Source organism: Rhipicephalus sanguineus, chromosome 3, assembly GCF_013339695.2.
Source record: "Rhipicephalus sanguineus isolate Rsan-2018 chromosome 3, BIME_Rsan_1.4, whole genome shotgun sequence".
NCBI classification, from domain to species: Eukaryota; Metazoa; Arthropoda; class Arachnida; order Ixodida; family Ixodidae; genus Rhipicephalus; species Rhipicephalus sanguineus.
In genome coordinates this window covers 212,768,601-212,795,883 of record NC_051178.1, presented here as the reverse complement: position 1 = coordinate 212,795,883, position 27,283 = coordinate 212,768,601, and the positions used below count along the sequence as shown (strand labels likewise).

Below are 27,283 nucleotides of genomic sequence, written 5' to 3'. Positions count from 1 at the left end.
TTGTTACGCGACGTCGCAAGTCTGCGAAAACTCGCGGCGTTAAAATGAAGTGTGCATAATAAGCAGCACATTACTGTGCTGAACAATAATTCATTTTTTATGAATAGCCAGACAGTGTCTCTTTCTGAACGTAATTTAAGAAGGCTGCCCGCCAATCACATTGGCAGCGGCTGCTTATAGCAGCGGGCGAGATGGATTCATATGTGTATGATAGGTGCTTTCAGTTGTAGTATAACAATGCTGAGCTGTTTTTGCGCGTGTACAACTCTCTGTGAACTCATCGCTGCGGACAAAGAGGTAGAGAGAGAAATAAACATTATTAGGAACAGACACAATCCTTTGCAGGGAGGCAGCCTTCTTAGTCCAGAAAACCGTGGACGCTGATCATCTCCCTGGTGAGGTAGATCAAGTAACGGGGCAAACTTGAAAGCTGGGCTTCTCAATGTACTCGAGTCCACTGCCTTGTTACAAGCCACCACGATCGCTGCAGGCTACCATATGGTAAGCCAAGTGAAGCAGGCTAATCGGAGACTAAAGTGGGAGTCTATTTTATCTATCCTGGCTAGGCACAACTAAAATACTGGATGCTTCTGCACCCTCATCAACTCACAGCAGCTTGAATATGAGCAGTGGCGATGCTATTCGTTTTCAAAGAAACTGAATTTCCTGAAAAGGGAGAGCGTTTGATCGGGCTATAAAACGTTTACTGGTTCCCACCCATCTTTGCGTCGCGGATTACTTAAACTTCAGGCCAGGCAGGACAAACTATTATCATGACAGATTGCTGTAATGTTATAGAGCCCCTGCTGAGCGATAGGCTCCACTGCAATGCTCGAGCGCAAAACGCACAAGCGTGGAATAGGCAGCCCGCACCGCAGGTAGCCTACAGTGCGTGGCCATGAGACACGGAGGACAGTCGTCACAGCAGAATCGCAGGACAAATTTTATTACGCGATTACGTTATTGCTGCGTTCAATAAAACTTTGCCTGACTTGTTAGTTTCCCAAGTTTGCAGCCGACAATAACGACTGTCGAAAGTGGGTGGGCTCCGCCCCCCCCCCCCCAACATTTCTCAGTTGGGGGCTAGCGCCCCCCTTGCCCTCCCGGTAGATACGCTTATGAACATCCAGTACCTGCTGTACGGACTGAGCGTATGGTGATTTCAGCTTTCTGACGAACACACGAAGTGTGTTTAACAGTGACTGAAGCACAATGATGACTGGTTTGCCTTCTTATGACAACTTGTCAGTCGCTGATTCAGTGTTCGCTGTTGCCGATGTGCACAGTGAATCTGCAAAAAAAGAAAATGGACCTAAACGCAAATCACGTCATGACAAGTTCAGATTACCGGTGGTCATTGAGAACGTCGCAATGGATACCGAGAGTTGGGAAGTCAGCTCGTGCAGGACGGGGCATTGAAATTCGTGTTGCAGTGACCGTTTGGCGCTCATGCAGGGCTGGGCCGACGTCAGTTTCCACGGATCCTCACAGATTCCGACCCCCAATTTGGACGCGCTGGCTGCCGACGGGGTGGTACTCAACGCCCACTACGCACAGTCCGTGTGCGCACCATCACGAGCCGCCCTGCTTTCGGGTCTCTATCCACTTCGCTTCGGTACGTTTCGTGAGCTTGTATCTATAGTATTACACCGGCGCAGTCTAGAAATCTGCATGCAACCTGCAGAAGGCCTGCCACCTAGAAAATAGCGACCAATGCTGTATAGCCGCGGTCATCACTAATGTATTGCTAGCTTGCGTGTGGCGTCATGGACGCAGGTTCTGGAGGAAGTACTGAAACAAAAATTTTGCATCTTACTTTTTTTCTGTCGCATTAAATATGTAACGACCCGTGTCACGGCGGTAATATTGCCTGCTTGAGCTTGCGGCGATTTTATTTGGAGGGGCTTTTATAACGCCCAGTCGCAGTTTCAGTTTCCGAGAGCGCCGAGAGATGCGGGACCCGGCCAGGTATTTTTGTAAACACAGCTGGCCACGTGAGCACAGAAAACTGTGACGCACTCGCCACGCACGCCGCGCGCGGCATCGCGTGCACGTGAGCGCCGCGTAACCGCATTAACAATCCGCCTTTTTCACGATGTCACGGCTCATGCGCCCTTCCTCTAGCGGAAAAGTCGTGAAACGCCTCTTGATCTCGGAGGCTTTCGTTCTGGCGATACCGGTAGTCCCGGCTCCAGAGGGAAGCATAGAAAAATAAAAAAAGTGAATTACGAGAGAGAGCGCGCGCAGGGCACGACAGCCAACACAAATATATCCTAGGCTCTATTAGCCGTTGATATTTTGTAGATCATGTTTGTTTGTCGACAGAAATCTTTCTCACAAGTTATCTCGTCTTCAAAAATTGCCAGTACTACTTTAAAGGAATACTAAACAAAAATATGAAGAAAAAACGACGGAATCATCGAAATTTCACTCGAAAGAGGCGACTGTTCCAATAAACAGGGCTTATGTTGCATATTTTTGCTGTATCCTTGAAGGATTGTGAGCGCGCGGTCGCTGTACGCCAGCGCGCGCGGAGCTGTGCGTCCACGGAATGCCAGCTACTTCCCTTTCTCCAACTCACTCTCCCCCTTCCACAAGAGAAGCGGGCGATGGCTGACGACGCCAACGTGAGAAATTACGCAGGGAGCATAACTGGCACGCCCCTTTCCGGCTAGTTAAACGTTACCACTTCTGCTTCACTGTGCCGCCACTAGACGCGGCAATTTATAAAGAACGCATTAAATTCACTATTTCCCACTTGTTTTGCCTGTAGACAAGGTTGTGTCAACCAGTTTCAGCACCAAAACTTTCAATTGGGCTGAAAATCTTGGCTGCAAATAATTTCTTGTGTATCCCTTTAGAAGAAGAAGATGTTTTAATGACAAGAAAGAGGAGAGGTCGGCCTGGAAAGCGGGTTTCTAGCCTGCTACTCCTCAAGGGGTAAGGGGGAAGGGGAAAGAAGGAGAAAGAGGGAGGTGTGATGATAGGCGACTATGGTATGGCACAATGAGTCACTGTACACACTGTCTTGTACGGGGACAGGACACGCGCAAAAGTCTATGCCGCACATGCTCTAAAGACGAGCATCTAAACCTGTATCGCTGAGAAATCTCAATAGGTACTTTAAACTTCGTTGGGCCTGGTCTGCATGCTCCCAAGCACCCAAAAGCTTCTCCTTCGAAAAAGGTCGTTAACATACTGATACTCCAATATGGCGGCTTTGATGACGTCAAAGCAGTATAATGACGGGGAAGTTAACCTGTTTCAATGTGATAACGACTCCGCTGGAACGTTTTTGGCCTCTGTACATGAATAATGGGAAAACCAGCACGCGATGTACTGATAACACTAACGCTGTATCCCAAACTTCGCGTCCCACCATGTTGGTACTCCAGCATGGCGGTTTCAGTGGCGCCAGTGCAAAGCCGTCTATTTCTGCTACAGGCATACAGCAGAGCATGCTGTATCCTTCAGCGCCTGGTGGGCTCCCCGCGGATATTACCTTGCTTCCGCAACACCTCGGTAAACTCGGATACGAGAGCCACATTGTGGGCAAGGTGAGAAACATTTCATGCCGCAAGGAACACTTCACTTAGGGTGTTCCGCTATTGCCTGAAACATTAAATAGTCGGCAGGTTACAATTGAGCTTTTCATCTTCATTGCCATTTAATAACTGAATAAGAAATACGCCCATGTTCACGTTTTGTGCATATCGAAGTGTATCAGGAGGCTGAAACATCACCTGAATTTCCGGATAAATGTTCGCTGTGTTTGAAATTTGGGGCAACGAAATAGTGCAATTTGATGTAATTAGGATAGAGAATGGTGGCGAAGGATATTGAAATATAAATATCTGGACTTCGACTGAAATTTAAACCGTTATTGTTTTTCTTTTGTGGAAAAGATGTGAACAGTATCCAAAAGTGATGGAAGGGCCAAAAACACGATCATAATTTAAGAAAGTAGCTGCATTAGACAAGGTGATAGAGGTACATGCGAGTCGACTGACCCAACAACACTGGGAAGCCACGTGTAACTTGATGGAAAAGGAAATTAGGATGTCCAAGACTTGGAATATTCTCCGAAGTCTGCTAGACCCTCAAAGCACAAAGACTGCACATAGGCATAATCTGCAACAAGTAGTACATAACTGTGCAGGAACAGAGGAAGAGCTCTTCCACGAACTACGGCAAAAGTACTTTAGAGACACAACCAAGGAACCACTTCCTGAGTACAAGGGCAGGACAACGTTAAGCTCAATGCTAGTATAACGGAGGCCGAGGTTAGATTCGAGCTCGCTCGGCTAACCCCGAGGTCTGCGCCGGGGTCCGACGCAATAACTAACAAGACACTCAGAAACTTTGACTACGAGTCCATTAAGGCCCTCAGTGAGTACATGAATGCTGTGAGTGAGTACATGAATACATGAGGGCCTTCAGTGAGTACATGAACTGTTGGGAGAGTGGAGCCATTCCGATTCAATGGAAGACTGTCCAGGTCATGATGATTAAGAAGCCGGGAAATTAACCACAGTTGGATAACCTTAAACCGATTTCACTTACTTAGTGCATAGGCAAACTCATGGACCACGTCATCCTTACTTATCTCACTAACAATATGGAGGAGAACGGACTCTTCCCACCCACCATGATCGGCTTCAGACCAAAATTATCAACGCAGGACATCATGTTACAGCTTAAAGGGACACTAAAGAGCAAAACGATTTTTCTCGCATTAGTAAAGTAGTCTTCCACGATACCAAAAACACCACGCTTGCTGCTAGAAGACGCTTAAGAAGCGAGAAAACGCGCAAAAAGAAAATACAGGTGGCGACGCCACCTTGGAATTCCCGCACCATTTGCCGTTACGTCACATATTTTTGACGGCGCCTGCTTGGGCCTACGTAGTTCCTAATCGTTTAAATCGAAGTACATTGTGCTCTTAGGGGGCCAGAGACTTGAAATAACGAGTTTGTGGAAATTTCGTCGAGCCAGTGGCGCCAAAATACGTTAAATGCTCTTTAAAACCTTTTACGTCACGAATTACAAAGTTCGGCGCGAAATTTAAAAATGAAACTTTGAACTTGGTTTTCTCCTCTAATAATAAACCTATGGTGGTGAAATAAATTAGGCAAGAGTTCTCCGAGCACACTCTATAAATCTAAACCAATTCATTGTTTCTCTTTAGTGTCCCTTTAAGCATTAGATACTAGACGAGGTGACGCGATCTCTGGACTCTAAGGTTATCCGTGGCCTCGATCTCACTAAGGCCTTCGATACCATCACACATAGAGCCATATTAGTTAATCTTCAGCGATTGGAGACAGGACAGCGAACCTACGGGTATGTGGGAGATTTCCTATCCAACCACACTGCAAGAATTGCAATCGGAGAGGCAAGGTCGAAAGAGATAGAATTCGGCAGTGGGGGGACGCTCAGGGTTCGATGATGTCTCCCTTTTTATTTAATGTACCGATGATCGGCCTACCCGCAGAACTCGACAAGATAGAGGGCCTCAGACAGCGTGTACGCAGATGATGACGTCACCCTCTGGGTGACGGGTGGGAGCGACGGCAAAATTGAAGAGGTATTACAGGACGCCGTTCACAGGGTAGAGAGATAATGTCCCGGGGTCGTGGTGTCGACGAAGGCAGCAGCCGACGTGTCCAAGATGAAAGTCTTTATTTGGCCGAACTTGTGGCCGGGAAACGGAAAGTCAAACTACAGCAATACACACTGTACACTAGTGTGCCGCAGCACAAATGCCGCATGCCACCGAACTTCGAACAGCGAAGGATACTGGGAATCGTGGAGTCTTCGCCCTGCCGACTCCGGACGCTGACGCCAGTCGTCGTTCCCTCGAGCTTTTCAGAGACTGAGACATTCCGGGACAACATTCCTGAACGGGATGTAATGGCGAAACAATGGCGTTCCGCGCAACTGCGGTGTGATTCTCCGACGCCGTGCAGATGCCATCTGGCCCTTTCCTGTCCAGCACCGGACGGGTTGCGTCTACAACCAGGAGGCCATTTCCCGAGAAAGGGCCTGATCCCAGGTGCCTATCGCCAACCATAGTCAACTGGTCATTGACCTTGGGAGGCACAGGCGTACTCTTCATTATGCCCCTGCCAGCGCTGCAGGATTGGTGGAATCCTGGCCACCACGTGGAGAAGAGAAAGAGGGGGTGGACTCTAACCATGTTATTTAATCCGGCGCACCAAAGAGCGCCGGCGCCTGTTCACTGAGATCAAACGATGTAAATACGTGTAGATAAAGTCTTTTCTCTCTTGAACTCGTCGTGATGAATGCTCCGGGCACGACACCCACTCGTGGTTCCAACGGCTGTGCTACCCGAGTCGCAACAGGGGTAACAGCGATGAGATTCGCAACTTTCAGCGACTATAGGGGGCGCCACGACGAATCCAATATGGCTGTCCTTGCGGTGGATACGTGTTTGCATGGAACGCACGGACACATTGCCGCGTGCGTTTCCTCTAGTTGCTCCCGCTTGTCGGCTCGCTTCATTTGCCATTGCGTTGAAGTTCCCGTTCAGGAAGCAGCTAACGCTCGAGTGCATAATGTCGCATTTAGAAGCCGCGACAGGTTCACGTATGCGCTGCCTCATAGAAGGCGAAGAAGTGCTCAATGCGGAGCACGTTTTATGCTTCGGCGTGAAGACTGCTACAGAGACTTCGTGCGTTGTTCAGGGATTGTGACTGCAAACGACGCACGTGCGGAGTGGTCCCCACGAAGCTTGGTTTGAACTTAAGGACGACGGAACCATTAAGGTGAGTTTATGTGCCTTTCAGTTGTGCGATTGCCCTTGTAGCTAGGTAACGTGTCGTGCTGCTAAGCTCGAGGATGTATGTCCGATTCCCGGCCCCGATAGCCACATTTCGATGGAGGCGAATGCATAAACACCGTTGTACGATTTAGGTGCACGTTGAAGAACACCAGGTGGCGAAAATTAATGCAGGATCTCTGACTACGGCGTGCACCGTAACCATGCGATATTTACTGGCACGTAAAACCGCATATGTCATGTTCGGTCGCACTACATATTACGCGAGGGCTTAAATCCAGTTCATGGCACTTATTTACCGGGCCTTCTCTTTCTGACCGTTGACCCGGTCATGTTTACATGTATCCAACGAACGACTGTTGTGTAGCAGTGCGTACAATGTTTGTACTACGAACGCCAACACCAGTTTTTTTAAGGAGGCGCGTCAGCTCCATACGAGTCTGCAAAATCTGAAAGGTTAAGGCCCGAACACACGTACGCGTTGCAGCGCGTCAACGCGTGAATTTTTGACGCGGCGTCACGCCCTCTCCCTATGGGGAGAGAGGGCGCGCAGCTTCGCGTAGCCGCACGCCCTCTCTCCCCATAGGGAGAGGGCGCTAAAACCTTCCTTGCCGCGTTGTATCTACAATCACAAAAATAGAACCATAGTTCCGACGCAGTGCATTTGCGCCGATTCACGTTGTGACGACTAAGCCCGAAGCCTTATTTCCTGTGCAGTCCCGCCGTCACCCGCAAACAAGCACGAATACTCGCTCATCACGCTTGGTGAGGTAATGAGTAGGACGAGCAGGTGTGTAAAGGCCCGAACACACGTACGCGTTGCAGCGCGTCAACGCGTGACTAAATCTGAAAGGTTAAGGCCCGAACACACGTACGCGTTGCAGCGCGTCAACGCGTGACTTTCTGACGCGGCGTCACGCCCTCTCCCTATGGGGAGAGAGGGCGCGCAGCTTCGCGTAGCCGCACGCCCTCTCTCCCCATAGGGAGAGGGCGCTACGCCGCGTCAAAAAGTCACGCGTTGACGCGCTGCAACGCGTACGTGTGTTCGGGCCTTTACACACCTGCTCGTCCTACTCATTACCTCACCAAGCGTGATGAGCGAGTATTCGTGCTTGTTTGCGGGTGACGGCGGGACTGCACAGGAAATAAGGCTTCGGGCTTAGTCGTCACAACGTGAATCGGCGCAAATGCACTGCGTCGGAACTATGGTTCTATTTTTGTGATTGTAGATACAGCGCGGCAAGGAAGGTTTATTTTAATTTCTTATAAGACCGTGCTGATGCGGTATTTAAGGTGCTTTAAGCAAATGCTCTCTTTTTTTAAAGACATCGCAGGAGGACTAGGACAATGTTTCAACACAATGTAATATAAAAATAGCAACTGTGCCAATACTCACGCAGAGCTAAGACTAAGTACACGAGGAAATACAAAAAATTGGCTGTGGAAAAAGGGAGATTTTATTGACATTTGCAAGTTCAGTGATCCTAACATCAGTGTAAACGTTTTTTGCGGGCCCACTGCAAGTGTCCAGCAGGGAATTCAATGCGCTGCAAGCATGTAGTTGCTGTACTGCTCGCTGCTAACAGGTAAACATTTTGGTGTGAAATTTTCGGTCACCTTTCTGCTTGTGTATGTGGAACTAGAATGTCTGTAGTCGTGCAACATTTACGTCAAGTACACCTGTTGTGCGCTAAAAAAAATTTGTCATTTTTGCTTAGAAAAGTACTTTATGTGCATGCAAGTATCCTTTTTTGCTGATGCAGGACAGGCATTGACAAGTTGGATCAACTGACGTGCACAGACATGAAGCAAGTGTAGGGAAGGATGGAATCTACTGGATATTACAGACCAAAGAAGATTAAAGACCTCTGCCATGTTAAAGCGAAACCAAGGCGTCGGCTGGGCAGCGAAACTTTACAAGAGATACGACAACAACTGATTGCTGCTGCTCCAAAGGGTTCCCTGGCCAGGCATTCAAGAGGACGATTTAATGTCGAAAACAAAGAAAACATGGACATGGATAATGAATTGGAGCTTGAATCTGAGCCCTTTCTGCTTGTAGAGCACATAGGTATTGGTAAGGAAGTGCGCAAGTACCAAGACCTTCTCTATCACCAAGTGGCATTCAAAGAGTGCACCCGCTTCAAGTTATACCGTTCTACAATGGAAGACCTGAGCCAAGGTGCAGTGACATTTTATCAGAAGTCTGTTGTCGTCACAACGACCCAGGCAGCTGAAATATGCTCATTAACAGCAGGGCAAGACAACTATAAATGGCAGAGGGAAAGACTGCTGCGGATAACCGGAAGCAAGAGCCATAGACTTTTCAAGTTTCAGCCCTGTGATGAACGAACATGGGGAAAAAATGGTCATATTGCTGACCTACAATTTTCAAGGAAACGAAGCCACACGGCACGGCAAATCCTGCGAGAAGCCGGCATTGCAGGAATATGCACAAAAAACTGGTGAGGCACTTTCAACGCTGGGCCTTGTGATCAACTCTGCTGTTCCGCGGTTGGGGTTCAGCCCAGATGGAGTTGTTTTTAGGGCAGGGCAGCCATCACTTCTGTTAGAAATCAAGAGCCCTGTTCTGGGGAAGACTCAGAAGATTTCCACTCTGGTGGATGAAAAGACGATTCCTTACATCGTACGTGAAGGCGACACCTACGTCCTACGGCCTACACACAGTTACTACACACAAGTGCAGTCAGGGCTATTCCTTCTGGAATAGCCCTGACTGCACAAATGTGTTTGCTTTAAGACCTGAGTGTGCTAAAGCTTCCTTCAGCTAAAGTGTAGCAATTCAATGAAAAAGCAAGATCAGCTTGTACTGTTAAGGGCTAAAGCGGGGTTATCAGGGGCGCAGCCGGGGGGGGGGGGGGGAGGTCTTATGGGGCTTCAGCCTCCCCCCCGAAATTTCTCGTGCTCTCATACACCACCGACCAGGGGCGTCGCCCGGGGGGTGGGATTTATTGGGCTTCAGCCTTCTCGCCACGTCCCCCCCTTGAAATTTTTAATTTTTTTGTTCTATTATACACCGCCGTCCGAAATAACAACCTTCACCGAAAACCACCGAGGATGTCGTCTAAAATGTGTTTTTTTTCTTTCGAGCACGACAATGCCGTGGACAGTTGAAAGGTTCCGGAAGGTGGCTTTTCTGCAAGATTTTTTTCAACCATGCAGTTTGTGAAACAGGGTATCAATCTTATTTCTTTTTTTGAACCATAAAAAGAAAAATGACTCTGGTACGATTATTCCTATTTTTACCTTACTTTCACGCAGCCGGCGTCTGCCATTCTGTTCTTCCTAACCTAGAACTAGAAGGTCTACAAGGTGACGCACGTTTAAGTACATTATTTCTTTTAAGGACTAACGTCCCCGGGTCTAACAGTTACTGTACATGCAGTTACTTCTACAAAGCAAGGTTTGGGAGCGGGCTAGTTAGTATTCCGTACTGCTAAATCTTTAGCGCAAAAAGTGCACAGCGGACAAAGAAACGACAAGTCCAAGCGCTAACTTCCATCTATCGTTTCTTAAAGCAACACACAGATATAGACCTTTTTTTCGTGGGCGCCGCCATAATGCCTAGCGGGCGGCGCCGTCTCTGGTCTGGCAACCCACTGGCATGTGCGAAGCTCCGCGTTTGTATGGAAGATATACGTGCGGCTGCAGATGCAGCCGGTTCTTTTTTTTTCGTTCTGGCGCACTGAATTTCGTGTCAAGTGATGCGGTCTACGCGGGAAATGAATCTGTGAGACGTCCTGAAATGGTTTGATCCGCTCAGGGTCAATGGTGTTAATATACGGCGACGCGAACGTGTCGCAAGCGGTCGATATCATATATTTTCGGCACTGTCCGTTGGAAAACCACGTAAATATTTCGACTTGTTCTAGCAAGGCAAGCAAGTGCCACAACTCCTAGCAGATACAATGAATTCTTTTCGTGGACTGTATTCTTCTAGTTTCTTTTTCCACGACTACCGGTTGTGCGTGAGCACGCAGTCTCGATTTCGTGGCGCGGACTGCATATGTTTGTTGCTCGCGAACAGTTGCCTGTCTTGTTTCTCAACTTTTAAGTGACCGCTTATTACTCACTATATTGCCCAGCAGTGTGAACGAAGTTAGAGCTGTTTACAGGGATGTGCTGGTACATATGAAAACGATGCTGATGTTGACATGCCGGCGCGCTGCTGACATGCAGGCGCGCTTCTTTTTTAAGTGCGAATGCACTTTATAAGCGACCCTGTGTCCGCCGTCCCATAGCAACGGCGCGAGCAGAGGAGAGGAGCGTCTGTAGCAACGGCGCAGCGACGTCACGCCCCACGTGACTGCGCGCGCTCCGCCCTCCGCTCCGTGGCTGCGCGCGCCCCGCGCATTGCCTGTGGTGATGCAGGCCGGCGGCTAGACGCCGAACGAAAGCGTGCGATGCGCGAGCGAGCACGGGCCCTCGAATTCGATTGGCCGGACGCGCGCTTCAAGCGAGACTTCCTGGACCGCAGCTTCGGATATAGCTGCGCGGTGTGCGATCGACTGTGGTTCGACAACAACCTGAGCCCCATCTCGGGCGTGCGCAACGCCGCCAACAAGTTGAACGCGTTGCGGGTTCTTTGGAACGAGTTCGGAAGACAGATCATCATCATCAATGAAAGTGCTTTGCACTTAAAAACGGCCAGACCTCCGTGGGTCGGCTGGCGCGTGCTCTCTCGCTGCCGTCTCCTTCGCTCGGCTCTGCAGTTTAGTCGTGCGCGCCGCCTCATAGCATCAGCCCGTGCTTCGCACTTCCTCATACTCCCCTTCGGGGAAATGCGGGTTTTGTTTCAAGAGTCGTGATATTTGATTGGATTTCGGCGGCGATAAGATGAAGATGGTTAGAGAGTTTCTTCTGCCGGTGAGGCACGAAGCGCTCCGGGGCTTGAGCCTTTGATCGACATCGGAGGTGATTCGCGTTTTTCTTTTGTAACTTCATCTACCAGATGCACTGCTTCTGCAAAATTCTTTCTGTCGTTCGCAAAGCTAAGCAGCAAAACTGGCAGTTCAAGAAACACAACACAAGCGTAACAAAGTGCTTTTTGTATCACGCTTAGAAGTGAATTAACTATGTTGTATATCATTGCGCGACTTGTCGGGCACAGTTCTTGACCACGTAAAAATTTGTCTTCCTGAGGTAGTTGTTTTACACACGAAGAGGCAGAACTCTTTTTTTTTCCCCTTTTTTTACCATTCCGCTTTCATATGGCTCATCGTATACGATACACCCCGCTGTCTTACGGACGTTGTAACATCACGACAAAGACCTCGCCACATCCTTTTCATGTAGTGTTCAGTGAATAGTCGTGTTTTATAAGGCTGGTACGGAGCGCAAATTAAATGTATGATGCCGGTTACCCCGCTGCAAAGTGAGCGATTTCTCGTCCGTGCGAATACCGGTAAACATCAACTACAGCGATCACCGTGTTGAGCCGAGCTACGAAGCTAATTGTTAGACCAAACACGTCATATTAAAATATAATTATAAAACGAAGCGAAAGCAATTCAGGTGGCTACACAAGTGGTACTAATATGTTTTGCACTTAACCGGACAGGGCCGTACTTGACCGCATATGTTTGTCAGCAAATCTGGGCAAATCCCATTTACATTTGACTGCGTGGAACACTGGGAATTCCGGATATATTGCGGCACTTGCCGATGTAGAACCTGTAACGTAACACGAACTATGTACCTTGAAGAGTCCGCAAACACTCCGCGTTTGGTGATGTACGTCGCATACCTATTCAGACAACAGTTTCCTTTTTTTCTAAAGTTGTTAGAACAACCGAAAACGGCACAGTGGTTTCCCGTTGACCTTTCGCAGGCTGATATCGCAATAAAAGAGAACAAAATCCGCAGGTCGACCTAAAACACGCAAAAATTGTTCGAAAACGCCACTCATCCAAGTACCAGCCCGCACACTCCGCGCCGTCGCGCACGAGTCTGAAAGGAGGAAAGCGCTGGTTGCCAGTCCGGTTCTCCTCGCCCGATGCAACGGTCTATATATATATATATACCTGTCACATGTGATTACAACGATATCAGTCAACGCACAAGAGAAAACCTAAACAAAAAACAGCAAAAGTACGCGGGACCAACACGTGCGGGTGAATTTAAGTAATCTAGTTGCTTTTTTGTTAGTGCGATGGATGGCTTCCTGACGCAGCTTCCATTAGCAATCGCTGGCGCCTCAATGATGACCCTGGTGCTATCCTTAGGGTGAGTTGCCAACACTGTTGTACTGTCAAATAAAGGCACGCATTTGCATTCCGCGCAATGAGCCGCCAAGAAACCAACACAACCTTTTTTCACTGTCTGGTTGTGTTCGAGCAATCTCATATTCAGGCATCTGCCTGTCTGTCCGACGTAACTTTGACCGCAGGACAAAGGTATGTTATACATTACGCCCTTCACACATTCAACAAATTCATTTCGGTGCCTAATGTTACAGCTGTTGGAAGGCCTTCTTACCGGACTGGTTCTGGCACATAACTGCGACAACTTATTAGGCGCAGAAAACGCAACTGAAATCCCCGCTCTTAGACCAATCTTTTTGAGATTGTGTGATATACCATGCAGGTATGGAATCACAGCCACCTTCTTACGAACTGTTCCCTGCGTATCAGTGCACGTGTCACTGATCTTCGAAAACTTGGGCAACTTCTCTGAAACAGATACCAGCAGGCGGCGTGGATATCCAGCTGCCTTCAAACGAGCAATTTGCCCGCGGAAGATTTCCTGCATCGAATGGTAGCAAGGCTTGGTCAGTGCGTTGTGTAAAACAGGCACGAGCAATTCCACGCTTGCTGTGTGCAGAGGCAAAAGGCAACACAGGTTTTTTTTTAACACGAAAGTGTTTTATGCCGGGGGTCCACCAAGTACATCCGTCACGGATATGACGTTGATAAAATGGACGCCAACGGGTGAGAAAGAAAAACCAAGAAAAAGATACCCCGCTGGGAATCGAACCCACGACGTTGCGGCCGCGACGGCAAGCGCCCGACGCTCTACCGACTAAGCCAACTCGGGAGATGCGAGGCACGGCGCGAACGCGCCTTATATCTTTCACACCTTCTCTTTCGCGGCGGGCGGAGCGGGGCGGTGCCGCCGTCTGTGAGAGGTGAAAAGAAGTAATGCTTCACGATCGACACTTACTAGCGCTTACTCCGAGATTGCACGTGATATCGGAGGTCATGGTTAAAGCGTCTCAATACCAGAGAGGTAGACTGGCCGCGCTGGCGTCGCCGAGGCACCCTTGACGCACTTACGTTCTTTGCCTTTGGATTCGTGTTAGCGTGCGTCGGCTCATCGGAGTAGTGCAGCTTCCACGTGCACGAACGGGATTTCTCTGCCGCCGACTGCTTCAATTGCGAGAGCACCGACTAACAAAACTGCTGCAATATGCGTTGCAGAAAGGACGCGATTTCGACGGGCGAATGTCGTGCCTTGGTGGAGCGAGAGCAGCGCCTGCGAGACAGAGGCCAGCGGGACGCACGCGTTTGCGGCTCAGGCTACGAACCTCTACCTCCCGCGTTGCTGAAGCGCAGTGTGTGTTAGTGTATGCATGAGCACAGGCGTCGGCTACCCATTACTAGAAAGCGCACACCGTGCCGTTTCTCTCCTTAATTGACGACGCTTTGAAGAAGTGCATACCGGGTACCAATGTTGATTATGAGCTTGTTGATATCATCCTTACGCGGGATTCACGATTCGCTGTGTCCAAATATATGTTCGCACCGTCAGCTACCACAGTGGTTTAATCATGATCATGGGCGTTAGTCGTCGCGATAGAGACATGCTGTCAACATGGGTGCATCTACGTCAAACGGTTCTATAGCTGCCAAACACGAATAGACATTGTACAAGCTCTCATATATCATAAGCACTACTTCTGTGAAGACACGTTTCACTTTCGTGTTATACCGATTCCTATGACGGAGGGATCAGCCATGTTTTTTTTTTTTGCACGAGGCTCATATCTCCAGCACACATGGCTACTCGAAAAGGTCTAAGCCTCAGGTCCAAGAACCTCTAGAATCCGTTCTTTTTTAGCAGTACTTCTACAAGGCAACTTTTGGTCCTTACAGAATAGTCGGTCCGCTCACACACTGCATGCGAATGATCTCTTTATCCCCAGTTCAGATGAGCTGTTAATCCGCAGGAATTATATTTCAAATTTATTTAGCGCAAGGCTAGAATACTTTTTTTTTCGCGTGTTGTTTTCCGTGGTTACAAAAAAATCGCGCGGAAAAGAACACAACAAAACAATATTTAGCATTCCGTGCCTCACTGTTTTCGCTGTCAGTGCGACAACTAAATACAAAATACTAAATACAAAACGAAGGGTGTTTAAGCTGCTGTTCGTGAGACATATCCAGCGGCACTCTACACTCACTGCACCAGTCACTCCCTTAATCTACTTCTGTGTGCGGCATGCTCCATCACAGACATCCGAAACTGTTCTCGGACTCTAAAGGCGACGTCAGTCTTTTTCCGTAAATCTTCTAGCCGCTCACACGTTTTGCGAAAAATGATAAGCTTGAGCTGTACTGAGTCTACAAGGCAGCGCCTCTTGGGACTATGCGAAACGCGCTGGGTCGAGAAGCACGATGCAGTGCTTCTCGACCCAGCATCGAGAAGCACCCCGTCACCAGATCGCCAGCCATCGAGCCGGTGTCCGGAAGCAAAACCTTGGGAGCAATGCATTCGAAAGCGCGGAAGAACATTTTCGCAGAACCCTGTTCATTAAGTTCATGGACCACGTACTAGCCCAGTTAAACCAACGGTTCGAAACGCACAGGGCACTCCTAAGGTGCTTTTCAGTAATTGTACAATCCTCAATACCACCAATTCAAGATGATCGGGAGAAAGGAGCAGAAAATCTCCTGACACTTTTTGCGCATGACGTCGAAACGAGGGCTGGTTTGGGAGAACTGCGACTGTGGTGGACAAAGTGGACGAACGAAGCGGCAAACCATCGCCCCAGTGCAGGAACCAATGCCCTTTCTCATTGCGACAGCAGGTTCTATCCGAATGTGTACAAGCTACTCCATATTCCAGCCACCCTTCCAATGACCACTGCCAGCGCAGAGAGAACGTTTTCAAGCATGAGGTTACTTAAGAACTACTCACGCTCCACGATGTCTGAGGAACGCATGGTAGGCCTGGCACTTCTGTACGCCCACAGAAATGTCGATATCAGCGTGTCGGAAGTCCTTGACCACTTCGCTAAGCTCCCTCGCCGGGTCAACTTTGTCCTTTGATACGAAGCAGGACAAAAATCAGCGCTAACAAAAGGAAAAGACACTGCTGTTCCAGAGTTCAGGTCAGTGAGCCCGTAATTCTGACGCAATATTATTGTTCACCAACTTTCAAAGCTGTGAGGATTTTGTACCTTTCAGCAGTTAACACCGTGACCTAATATAAACAGACGAATACGGGCATAGGGTGGACATTAACAGCGAATCGACAGCTTCACCTTGTTCACTGAGATGTTGGCATACGCGGCGTTACCAAACACATTCAGCTATTGGGAAGCCGTACTAGTGGCATTGTTTGTTACTTTCATTTGTCGGTTTTGTTCTTTATTGCTTTTTCAACTAGAAGCGACAACCCTCCTTTTATATTGAGTGCACAATAGTGGTTCGAACTTTTAAAACAGTTTTGAAATAGTTTCTTTCATTATTTCTGCGCTCTTCCATAATAGGTCTCTCCACATGGTGCGTCCGAGAGAGAGAGAGAAAGCAGCTTGGCCAAAGGACATATCAGTTTCTGTGATTGTGCAGCATGTTCTTTTACCTTATTTTGGGCATTATGCATAGTGATCATTGCTTAGTTCTGTATATTGATTGCATATTTAAATGTACATTTGTGATGTTTTGTGTAAGCATACTGCACACTGTTTCCGGTGACTTATGTTTTGCCCGTATTCGAGGTGTTCTTTCCCATTCTTGTTTTTCCCTGGCCGCACCATTTGTGCCAAAAAAAAATGAAAATTTTCCGTAAACAATCTGGATTAAAATATTTGATCTCCTACCCTGGTTATTTTGCGGACTTCATTTCTTTGTTATAAGGCGCTTCTTTAGTTTAAAAATGATGCAGTTCCAAATTTTACGTGATATTTCCTGTACCTCTTACACTCAAAAAAATAAAAATTTGAAAGATTGACGACAGTTATTCCTGAAAAGATTTTGCGGGCATGGTAACATAATATTTTTATGAAAAAACACATTTCTTACTCGTTCTTGACAGTGCGCAGCATTCAAGAAGTGATTTGCAGCATCTAATACAAATTGTCACCGGTAATACATGTTATTCATATACTTAGTCGTTCGAAAAATTCAATGAGGAGGTCGCGCTGCAACGTGCGTGTGCCCCCCCCCCCCCCCGAACAAAATTCCTGGCTACGCCACTGGTGGCTATGATGTGTGCTTCAACATCGGAGCTCTGAAAATCTAGCTGCAAAGCTTTATTACACGAAACGACCTATGCAACTGAAGTACACTGCAATGAGGTCCACTGTGTAGCTGAAACAGCATGCTTGTAACATAAAACAAAATGTACAGATGGCGCCGTCATCAAAATGTGTACCACAGTAAGACACAAGAACAATTCATATTTGCATATCATAATTTAGGCATGTAATGGTGCCTACGTATCAACTCGAATAAGGGTGTGCACAACAATGAACATAGCCATCGCAGTGGCACAGTGGTTACGGTGCTTTGCTGCTGAACCAAAAAAAAAGGACACGGGTTCGACCTCCAACGTGGCAGCCACATTTCAACAATGAGCATGCCTGTAACATAAAAAAATGTGTACACATAGCGTCGTCATCAGAATGTGTGGAACAGTAGAACATAAGAACAATTCATATTGACATCACTATTTAATTAGGCATGGAATGGTGTCTACACGTCAACTCGAACAAGGGTGTGCACAACAATGAACATAGCCACCGCAGCGGCACAGTGGTTACAGTGCTTTGCTGCTGAACCAAAAAAAAAGAAAGAAAAAAAAGCACGGGTTCGATCTCCCACGTGGCAGTTGCGGATCTATAGAGGCGAAATACTAGATACTCGCGAAATGTGCAATGTCGGTGCCCGTTAATGAGCCCCAGGTGGTCGAAATACCAGAAGCCCACCGCTATGGCGTGCCTCATGATGATGCAGTAAAAGCTGATTAATTCGAACTGTGTTCATTACGCCCTGGTCCCGGCACAGCCCTGTGTATTTCTATGGGGGAACACTCCCGATAGTTCGAACGCGTCGGTAACCACAACAGTTAATTCGAACTGGGAGCCCCCTGACTTTCATCGCCCCTCACAGACCTCCTCATTGCGACCTCCTCATTGAATTTTTCGAACGACTAAGTATATCAATAACATGTATTACCGGTGACAATTTGTATTAGACGCTGTAAATCACTTCTTGAATGCTCCGCACTGTCAAGAGCGAGTAATAAATGTGTTTTTTCATAAAAATATTTTGCTACCATGCCCGCAAAATTTTTCAGGAATAACTGTCGTCAATCTTTTCAAATTTTTAATTTTTTGTGTGTAAGAGGTACAGGAAATATCACGTAAAATTTGGAACTGCATCATTTTTAAACCAAAGAAGCGCCTTATAAAAAAGAAATGAAGTCCGCAAAATAACCAGGACGAGATCAAATATTTTAATCCAGATTGTTTACGGAAAATTTTCATTTTTTTTTTGGCACAAATGGTGCGGCCAGGGAAAAACAAGAATGGGAAAGTACACCTCAAATACGGGCAAAACATAAGTAACCGGAAACAGTGCGCAGTATGCTTACACAAAACGTCACAAATGTACATTTAAATATGCAATCAATATACAGAACTAAGCAATGATCACTATGCATAATGCCCAAAATAAGGTAAAAGAACATGCTGCACAATCACAGAAACTGATATGTCCTTTGGCCAAGCTGCTTTCTCTTTCTCTCTCGGACGCACCATGTGGAGAGACCTATTATGGAAGAGCGCAGAAATAACGAAAGAAACTATTTCAAAACTGTTTTAAACGTACGAACCACTATTGTGCACTCAATATAAAAGGAGGGTTGTCGCTTCTAGTTGAAAAAGCAATAAAGAACAAAACCGACAAATGAAAGTAACAAACAATGCTGCTAGTACGGCTTCCCAATAGCTGAATGTGTTTGGCAACGCCGCGTATGCCGACATCCGAACAAGGTGAAGCTGTCGATTCGCTGTTAATGTCCACCCTATGCCCGTATTCGTATGTTTATATTAGGTCACGGTGTTAACTGCTAAACGCTACAAAATCCTCACAGCTTTAAAAGTTGGTGAACAATAATATTGCGTCAGAATTAAGGGCTCACTGACCTGAACTCTGAAACAGCAGTGTCTTTTCCTTCTGTTTGCGCTGATTTTTGTCCTGCTCCGTATCAAAGGACAAACTAGACCCGGCGAGGAAGCTTAGCGAAGTGGTCAATGACTTCCGACACGCTGATATGGACATTTCTGTGGGCGTACAGAAGTGCCAGGCCTACCATGCGTTCCTCAGACATCGTGGAGCGTGAGTAGTTCAAGTAACCTCATGCTTGAAAACTTTCTCTCTGCGCTGGCGGTGGTCACTGGAAGGGTGGCTGGAATATGGAGTAGCTTGTACACTTTCGGATAGAACCTGCTGTCGCAATGAGAGAGGGCATCGGTTCCTGTACTGGGGCGATGGTTTGCCGCTTCGTTCGTCCACTTTGTCCACCATAGTCGCAGTTCTCCCAAACCAGCCCTCGTTTCGACGTCATGCGCAAAAACTATCAGGAGACTTTCTGCTCCTTTCTCCCGATCATCTTGAATTGGTGGTATTGAGGATGGTACAATTACTGAAAAACACTTTAGAAGTGCCCTGTGCGTTTCGAACCATTGGTTTAACTGGGGTAGTACGTGGTCCATGAACTTAATGAACACGGTTCTGCGAAAATATTCTTCCGCGCTTTCGAATGCATTGCTCCCAAGGTTTTGCTTCCGGACACCGGCTCGACGGCTGGTGATTTGGTGACGGCTGGTGCTTCTCGATGCTGGGTCGAGAAGCACTGCATCGTGCTTCTCGACCCAGCGCGTTTCGCATAGTCCCAAGAGGCGCTGCCTTGTAGACTCAGTACAGCTCAAGCTTATCATTTTTCGCAAAACGTGTGAGCGGCTAGAAGATTTACGGAAAAAGACTGACGTCGCTTTTAGAGTCCGAGAAGAATTTCAAATGTCTGTGATGGAGCATGCCGCACACAGAAGTAGATTAAGGGAGTGGCTGGTGCAGTGAGTGTAGAGTGCGGCTGGATATGTCTCACGAACAGCAGCTTGAACACCTTTCGTTTTGTATTTAGTATTTTGTATTTAGTTGTCGCACTGACAGCGAAAACAGTGAGGCACGGAATGCTAAATATTGTTTTGTCGTGTTCTTTTCCGCGCGATTTTTTTGTAACCACGGAAAACAAACACGCGAAAAAAGTATTCGCGCCTTGCGCTAAATAAATGTGAAATATAATCCCCGGGGATTAACAGCTCATCTGAACTGAGGATAAAAAGATTATTCGCATGCAGTGTGTGAGCGGACCGACTATTCGTCTGGCGAGGTGATCTGTGAGGGCCAAAAGTTGCCTTGTAGAAGTACTGCTAAAAAAGGACGGATTCTAGAGGTTCTTGGACCTGAGGCTCAGACCTTTTCGAGTAGCCATGTATGCTGGAGATATGAGCCTCGTGCAAAAAAAACCTGTGTTACCTTTTGCCTCTGCACACAGCAAGCGTGGAATTGCTCGTGCCTGTTTTACACAACGCATTGACCAAGCCTTGCTACCATTCGATGCAAGAAAGCTTCCGCGGGCAAATTGCTTGTTTGAAGGCAGCTGGATATCCACGCCGCCTGCTGGTATCTGTTTCAGAGAAGTTGCGCAAGTTTTCGAAGATCAGTGACACGTGCACTGATACGCAGGCAACAGTTCGTAAGAAGGTGGCTGTGATTCCATACCTGCATGGTATATCACACAATCTCAAAAAGATTGGTCTAAGAGCGGGGATTTCAGTTGCATTTTCTGCGCCTTGTTGTCGCAGTTATGTGCCAGAACCAGTCCGGTAAGAAGGCCTTCCAACAGCTGTAACATTAGGCACCGAAATGAATTTGTTGAATGTGTGAAGGGCGTAATGTATAACATACCTTTGTCCTGCGGTCAAAGTTACGTCGGACAGACAGGCAGATGCCTGAATATGAGATTGCTCGAACACAAGCAGACAGTGAAAAAGCGCGTGAGCGTGGAACGCGGTGTTACAGCCAGGTGAGGCAGGCGCGCGTGCAGAGCTATTTTTGGTTTGTATTACCGTGATGCTATGAGCGAGGCCGACGCTTTTACTACGCTTGGGCAAAGGTCGCCACCTCGCGGTATGTTAAGACATTGACAAATTTAAACTTCTATTGAAAACGCTCCGAACGGGACGGACGTGTAACGCGTTGCAGGTGCTAATCGCGGATGCCATAGAAATGACGAATTACTTTACCTTACCACTCCCAGAGGTCGACACCACCTAGCCGACCGGGAGAGTGGTAGATATAAAAGGCGCGTTTGTAAAGCCTCCAGAGTCTGTGATTGTGGCGCAGTGGATAGCGTGCCCGGCATCTGTTGTTGCGGACCGAGCGGTCGTGGGTTCGATGCCCGTTGACGGTACCTTTTTTTCTTTGCCATCTGATCGCGTATATTTTTTCGACGTCATTTCCGTGACGGAAATACGTCACTGAAGTCTTGGTGGACCCCGGCATAAAACACTTTCGTGTTAAAAGACCCCGGCATAAAACACTTTCGTGTTAAAAAGGTTGTGATGGTTTCTTGGCGGCTCATTGCGCGGAATGCAAATGTGTGCCTTTATTTGACAGTACAACAGTGTTGGCAACTCACCCTAAGGATAGCACCAGGATCATCATTGAGGCGCCAGCGATTGCTCATGGAAGCTGCGTCAGGAAGCCATCCATCGCACTAACAAAAAAGCAACTAGATTACTTAAATTCACCCGCACGTGTTGGTCCCGCGTACTTTTGCTGTTTTTTGTTTAGGTTTTTCTCTTGCGCGTTGACTGATATCGTTGTAATCACATGTGACAGGTATATATATATATATATATAGACCGTTGCATCGGGCGAGGAGGACCGGACTGGCAGCCAGCGCTTTCCTCCTTTCAGGCTCGTGCGCGATGGCGCGAAGTGTCCGGGCTGGTACTTTGATGAGTGGCGTTTTCGAACAATTTTTGCGTGTTTTAGGTCGACCTGCGGATTTTGTTCTCTTTTATTGCGATATCAGCCTGCGAAAGGTCAACGGGAAACCACTGTGCCGTTTCGGTTGTTCTAACAACTTTAGAAAAAAGGAAACTGTTGTCTGAATAGGTATGCGACGTGCATCACCAAACGCGGAGTGTTAGCGGACACTTCAAGGTACATAGTTCGTGTTACGTTACAGGTTCTACATCGGCAAGTGCCGCAATATATCCGGAATTCCCAGTGTTCCACGCAGTCAAATGTAAATGGGATTTGGCCAGATTTGCTAACAAACATATGCGGTCAAGTACGGCCCTGTCCGGTTAAGTGCAAAACATTAGTACCACTCGTGTAGCCGCCTGAATTGCTTCTTTCTTTTTTTTTCTGGGGTTTAACGTCCCAAAACCACGATATGATTATGAGAGACGCCGTAGTGGAGGGCTCCGGAAATTTCGACCACCTGGGGTTCTTTAACGTGCACCTAAATCTAGGTACACGGGCCTCAGACATTTTCGCCTCCATCGAAAATGCAGCTGCCGCGGCCGGGATTCCGCCTGAATTGCTTTCGCTTCGTTTTATAATTATATTTTAATATGACGTGTTTGGTCTAACAATTAGCTTCGTAGCTCGGCTCAACACGGTGATCGCTGTAGTTGATGTTTACCGGTATTCGCACGGACGAGAAATCGCTCACTTTGCAGCGGGGTAACCGGCATCATACATTTAATTTGCGCTCCGTACCAGCCTTATAAACACGAATATTCACTGAACACTACATGAAAAGGATGTGGCGAGGTCTTTGTCGTGATGTTACAACGTCCGTAAGACAGCGGGGTGTATCGTATACGATGAGCCATATGAAAGCGGAATGGTAAAAAAAAGGAAAAAAAAAAGAGTTCTGCCTCTTCGTGTGTAAAACAACTACCTCAGGAAGACAAATTTTTACGTGGTCAAGAACTGTGCCCGACAAGTCGCGCAATGATATACAACATAGTTAATTCACTTCTAAGCGTGATACAAAAAGCACTTTGGTACGCTTGTGTTGTGTTTCTTGAACTGCCAGTTTTGCTGCTTAGCTTTGCGAACGACAGAAAGAATTTTGCAGAAGCAGTGCATCTGGTAGATGAAGTTACAAAAGAAAAACGCGAATCACCTCCGATGTCGATCAAAGGCTCAAGCCCCGGAGCGCTTCGTGCCTCACCGGCAGAAGAAACTCTCTAACCATCTTCATCTTATCGCCGCCGAAATCCAATCAAATATCACGACTCTTGAAACAAAAAAGAAGCGCGCCTGCATGTCAGCAGCGCGCCGGCATGTCAACATCAGCATCGTTTTCATATGTACCAGCACATCCCTGTAAACAGCTCTAACTTCGTTCACACTGCTGGGCAATATAGTGAGTAATAAGCGGTCACTTAAAAGTTGAGAAACAAGACAGGCAACTGTTCGCGAGCAACAAACATATGCAGTCCGCGCCACGAAATCGAGACTGCGTGCTCACGCACAACCGTATGTACGAGCGGTAGTCGTGGAAAAAGAAACTAGAAGAATACAGTCCACGAAAAGTATTCATTGTATCTGCTAGGAGTGGTGGCACTTGCTTGCCCTGCTAGAACAAGTCGAAATATTTACGTGGTTTTCCAACGGACAGTGCCGAAAATATATGATATCGACCACTTGCGAGACGTTCGCGTCGCCGTATATTAACATCATTGACCCTGAGCGGATCAAACCGTTTCAGGACGTCTCACAGATTCATTTCCCGCGTAGACCGCATCACTTGACACGAAATTCAATGCGCCAGAACGAAAAAAAAAAATTGGCCGCGTATCTGCGTGCTTCGCTGCAAATGTCGTCTAAAGACGATAGAAGAGGCGCTGCTTGAGATATGGACGCCATCTGGCAATACGTCGGGAAACATGAGTGCTGTGTTGCGGGCTGGTAGTCCCGGCGCAGCAGCAGGCGAAGACCGGCGGTGAGCAACGCGACCGGTGGGGACGCCTACCAGCCCGAACACGTGGTTTTGCGCGTTGCGCTGAAGCATAAAAAACGTCCGCACTCAACGACTACTCTCCACACACTCTTTTATTTACACGTCGCCTGCGTAAAACAGGAATGCCAGAGCGGCGCCCCATGGCATTCGTACAGTGCAATAGAGAACCACGGCCGCTACATACAGAACCTAAACCGAAACACAACAATGAGCATGTGCAGAGGGCACGGAGGAAGGCAAGTTTCAGCGCAGCTTAAGAATGCAGGGTCTTTGGAAATACGTATGTATGCATTTTCTATTAAAGGAACACACCACCTAATACTTACCTAGTGATGTTGCGCCTCAGATATGCGTGATATTTACTTTTTGATCGACAACGTTCACAAGTATGAACAGCCGTTCCAGTTCAAGATGGCTGGCCCTTGGGCAAGTGGTTCAACTTTGGCCAAGTGGCTGAATCGAGTGACGTGCCGACAAACAGAAAGACAGACAGACCAAATTTTCTCCGTTTAAGTATCCCAAGAAAGACTATCGTCTTTAAAAACCGGCTGCAACTGCAGCCGCACGTATATCTTCCATACAAACGCGGAGCTTCGCTCATGCCAGTGGGTTGCCAGACCAGAGACGGCGCCGCCCGCTAGGCATTATGGCGGCGCCCACGAAAAAAAGGTCTATATCTGTGTGTTGCTTTAAGAAACGATAGTTGGAAGTTAGCGCTTGTACTTGTCATTTCTTTGTCCGCTGTGCACTTTTTGCGCTAAAGATTTAGCAGTACGGAATACTAACTAGCCCGCTCCCAAACCTTGCTTTGTAGAAGTAACTGCATGTACAGTAACTGTTAGACCCGGGGACGTTAGTCCTTAAAAGAAATAATGCACTTAAACGTGCGTCACTTTCTAGACCTTCTAGTTCTAGGTTAGGAAGAACACAATGGCAGACGCCGGCTGCGTGAAAGTAAGGTAAAAATAGGAATAATCGTACCAGAGTCAATTTTCTTTTTATTGTTCAAAAAAGAAATGAGAGTGATACCCTGTTTCACAAACTGCATGGTTGAAAAAAATCTTGCAGAAAAGCCACCTTCCGGAACCTTTCAACTGTCCACGGCATTGTCGTGCTCGAAAAAAAAAAACACATTTTAGACGACATCCTGGGTGGTTTTCGGTGAAGGTGGTTATTTCGGACGGCGGTGTATAATATAGAACAAAAAAATTAAAAATTTCAAGGGGGGACGTGGCGAGGAGGCTGAAGCCCAACAAATCCCACCCCCGGGTGACGCCCCTGGTCGGTGGTGTATGAGAACACGAAAAATTTCGGGGGGGGGGGGGGGGGGCTGAGGCCCCATAAGCCCCCCCCCCCCCCTGGCTACGCCCCTGGTACAGTGCTCAGCTGCTGATCCGAAAGCTGAGAGTGTAATGCTACAGCAGATGCATTTCGAAATGCTGTACTCGTGGACAACTAGACTCTGCAATCAAGCGAAGGCTGCAGAGCCAAACTACGCTAATGCTACCACAAATGCATGTGGTCCCAAATTGCATCCATGCTGTCTATGCGAAATAAAAAAAAAGACTAGATTTTCTATAGTAAACTCTCTGAGACAGGATGGAGCACAAACAAGCGAGATAATTGTTTTACTCCATGCATTGTCATTTCGCGTTCTTATACATGTGAGAAACTCGTGCCTTTTACTTTTACGTGTATGTACCTAAAATGCTCAATGGCGTGTGTACCTTCACAAAAGCGCACGTCTTATTCTGGACATACCCTCTACTCGAAACTTGCGATGAACTTCACACCCAAATGGTTTTCTAAGCAGAGAAATGCTGTGCAATGTGGGTGTGATGTGGCCATCACTTTCCACAGCAGTACTAATTGCGCGGCAAGCTTAATTACCTTTCGTAGGAGTACATCGGCAGATACTCCGTCCCTACAGCTTCCCCATCATTGCCAAGAAGAGTTGTGAGTATGGAGACCCATGTACTTCAATATAGGTGCATGTTAAAGAACCCCAGGTAGTCGAAATTTACGAAGCCCTCCACTACACCATTTCTCAATCATATCATAGTTTCAGCACATAAAACTTGAGCAATTATATGAAATGGTGAAAGAAGTACCGACAGACAATTTCAAAAGATAGATAACTTTATCTAGATTTGTGTGGACACACACACACACACATCATCTACGACATATCAAAGGCTATTTAGCCTACATCATATTTTAAATGATTTCTAGAGTGTATGCTGTGAAACGTAGCCCATTAAGCAGGTTGGAGGAACCGCTTGTCAGACAGCACAAGTGCTGACAAATTTACAATGCCAGCAATAATGATCATTGCCTCATCAAGAACAGCTAGCATTTCCCATGGTATGGGGCTCCTAAGAATTCTAAAAAGCTTTAGACGCTGTATTGCCATTTCAACATGCACCCTGGCACGTGCAATCTCCACAGTTTTGTGCGCATCTTGTGCCGAAAACTGAGCCTGCTTTCGAAGAAAGGGCGGCTGAATCACTCCTATCCCCAACGTGGTACACTTTTTATCTATGTTAAACCCCTTGTCAACCATGACATCGTCTCTAAAAGGTTCAAGCTGGCTCGGAATTTCTGATTCGTCAACGCATGCTTTATCTGAGGCACGCGCTCCAAAGCAGTCGCTTACAAATGTTATGAGAGCTCCTGGCGATACACCAACAAGAACCTTCGCTGTGTGCACACCCTTGTAATGAGACTATGTGAGAATGCGGCATGAAGCGCAATGAGATCTTTCAATCTGCACTGCAGTGCAGTCAAGCGCAACTCGCACATCCCTGTATGCAGCAAAGCACCGTGGCTCGTTTCGCTCAAGCTCCGTTTTGCTTGGCCAGGGTACTGCAGCCTCGAGCCCAGCTGCCAAAGGTTGTATAGTGTTGCAGAAATATCTGTGCACACTTGTTTCAGATATCCCAAACAGCGTGGCAATACACTTGAATGACTGAGTTGTCTGAATGAGTTGTCTGTTAATGCTCATTAATAGTTTGTCTAACAAAGAAAAACGAGCCCTTAAAGTCGCCTTCTTTCCTTCAAAAAAGTCTTCAAGCGCACAAGTACTATAACAACACGCTCCAGGACACCTTTATCCCTTTTGGGAAAAGTATCAATTTTGGCAACAGCCTGTGCGATTGACATTAATAATTCAATAGTTTCCACTCC

General features: G+C 47.3%; 1 protein-coding gene across 1 annotated transcript in view; it reads left to right on the top strand.

Moving 5' to 3' along the window:
- LOC119386296 (arylsulfatase B-like) overlaps positions 1–27,283 on the top strand; it is a 171,572-nt gene that overhangs the window by 18,271 nt on the left and 126,018 nt on the right. The window contains exons 2-3 of the mRNA XM_049414296.1: positions 1,456–1,615; positions 3,445–3,557. Of these exons, the coding sequence (XP_049270253.1) occupies positions 1,456–1,615; positions 3,445–3,557 (273 nt within the window). The remainder of the gene's footprint in view (positions 1–1,455; positions 1,616–3,444; positions 3,558–27,283) is intronic.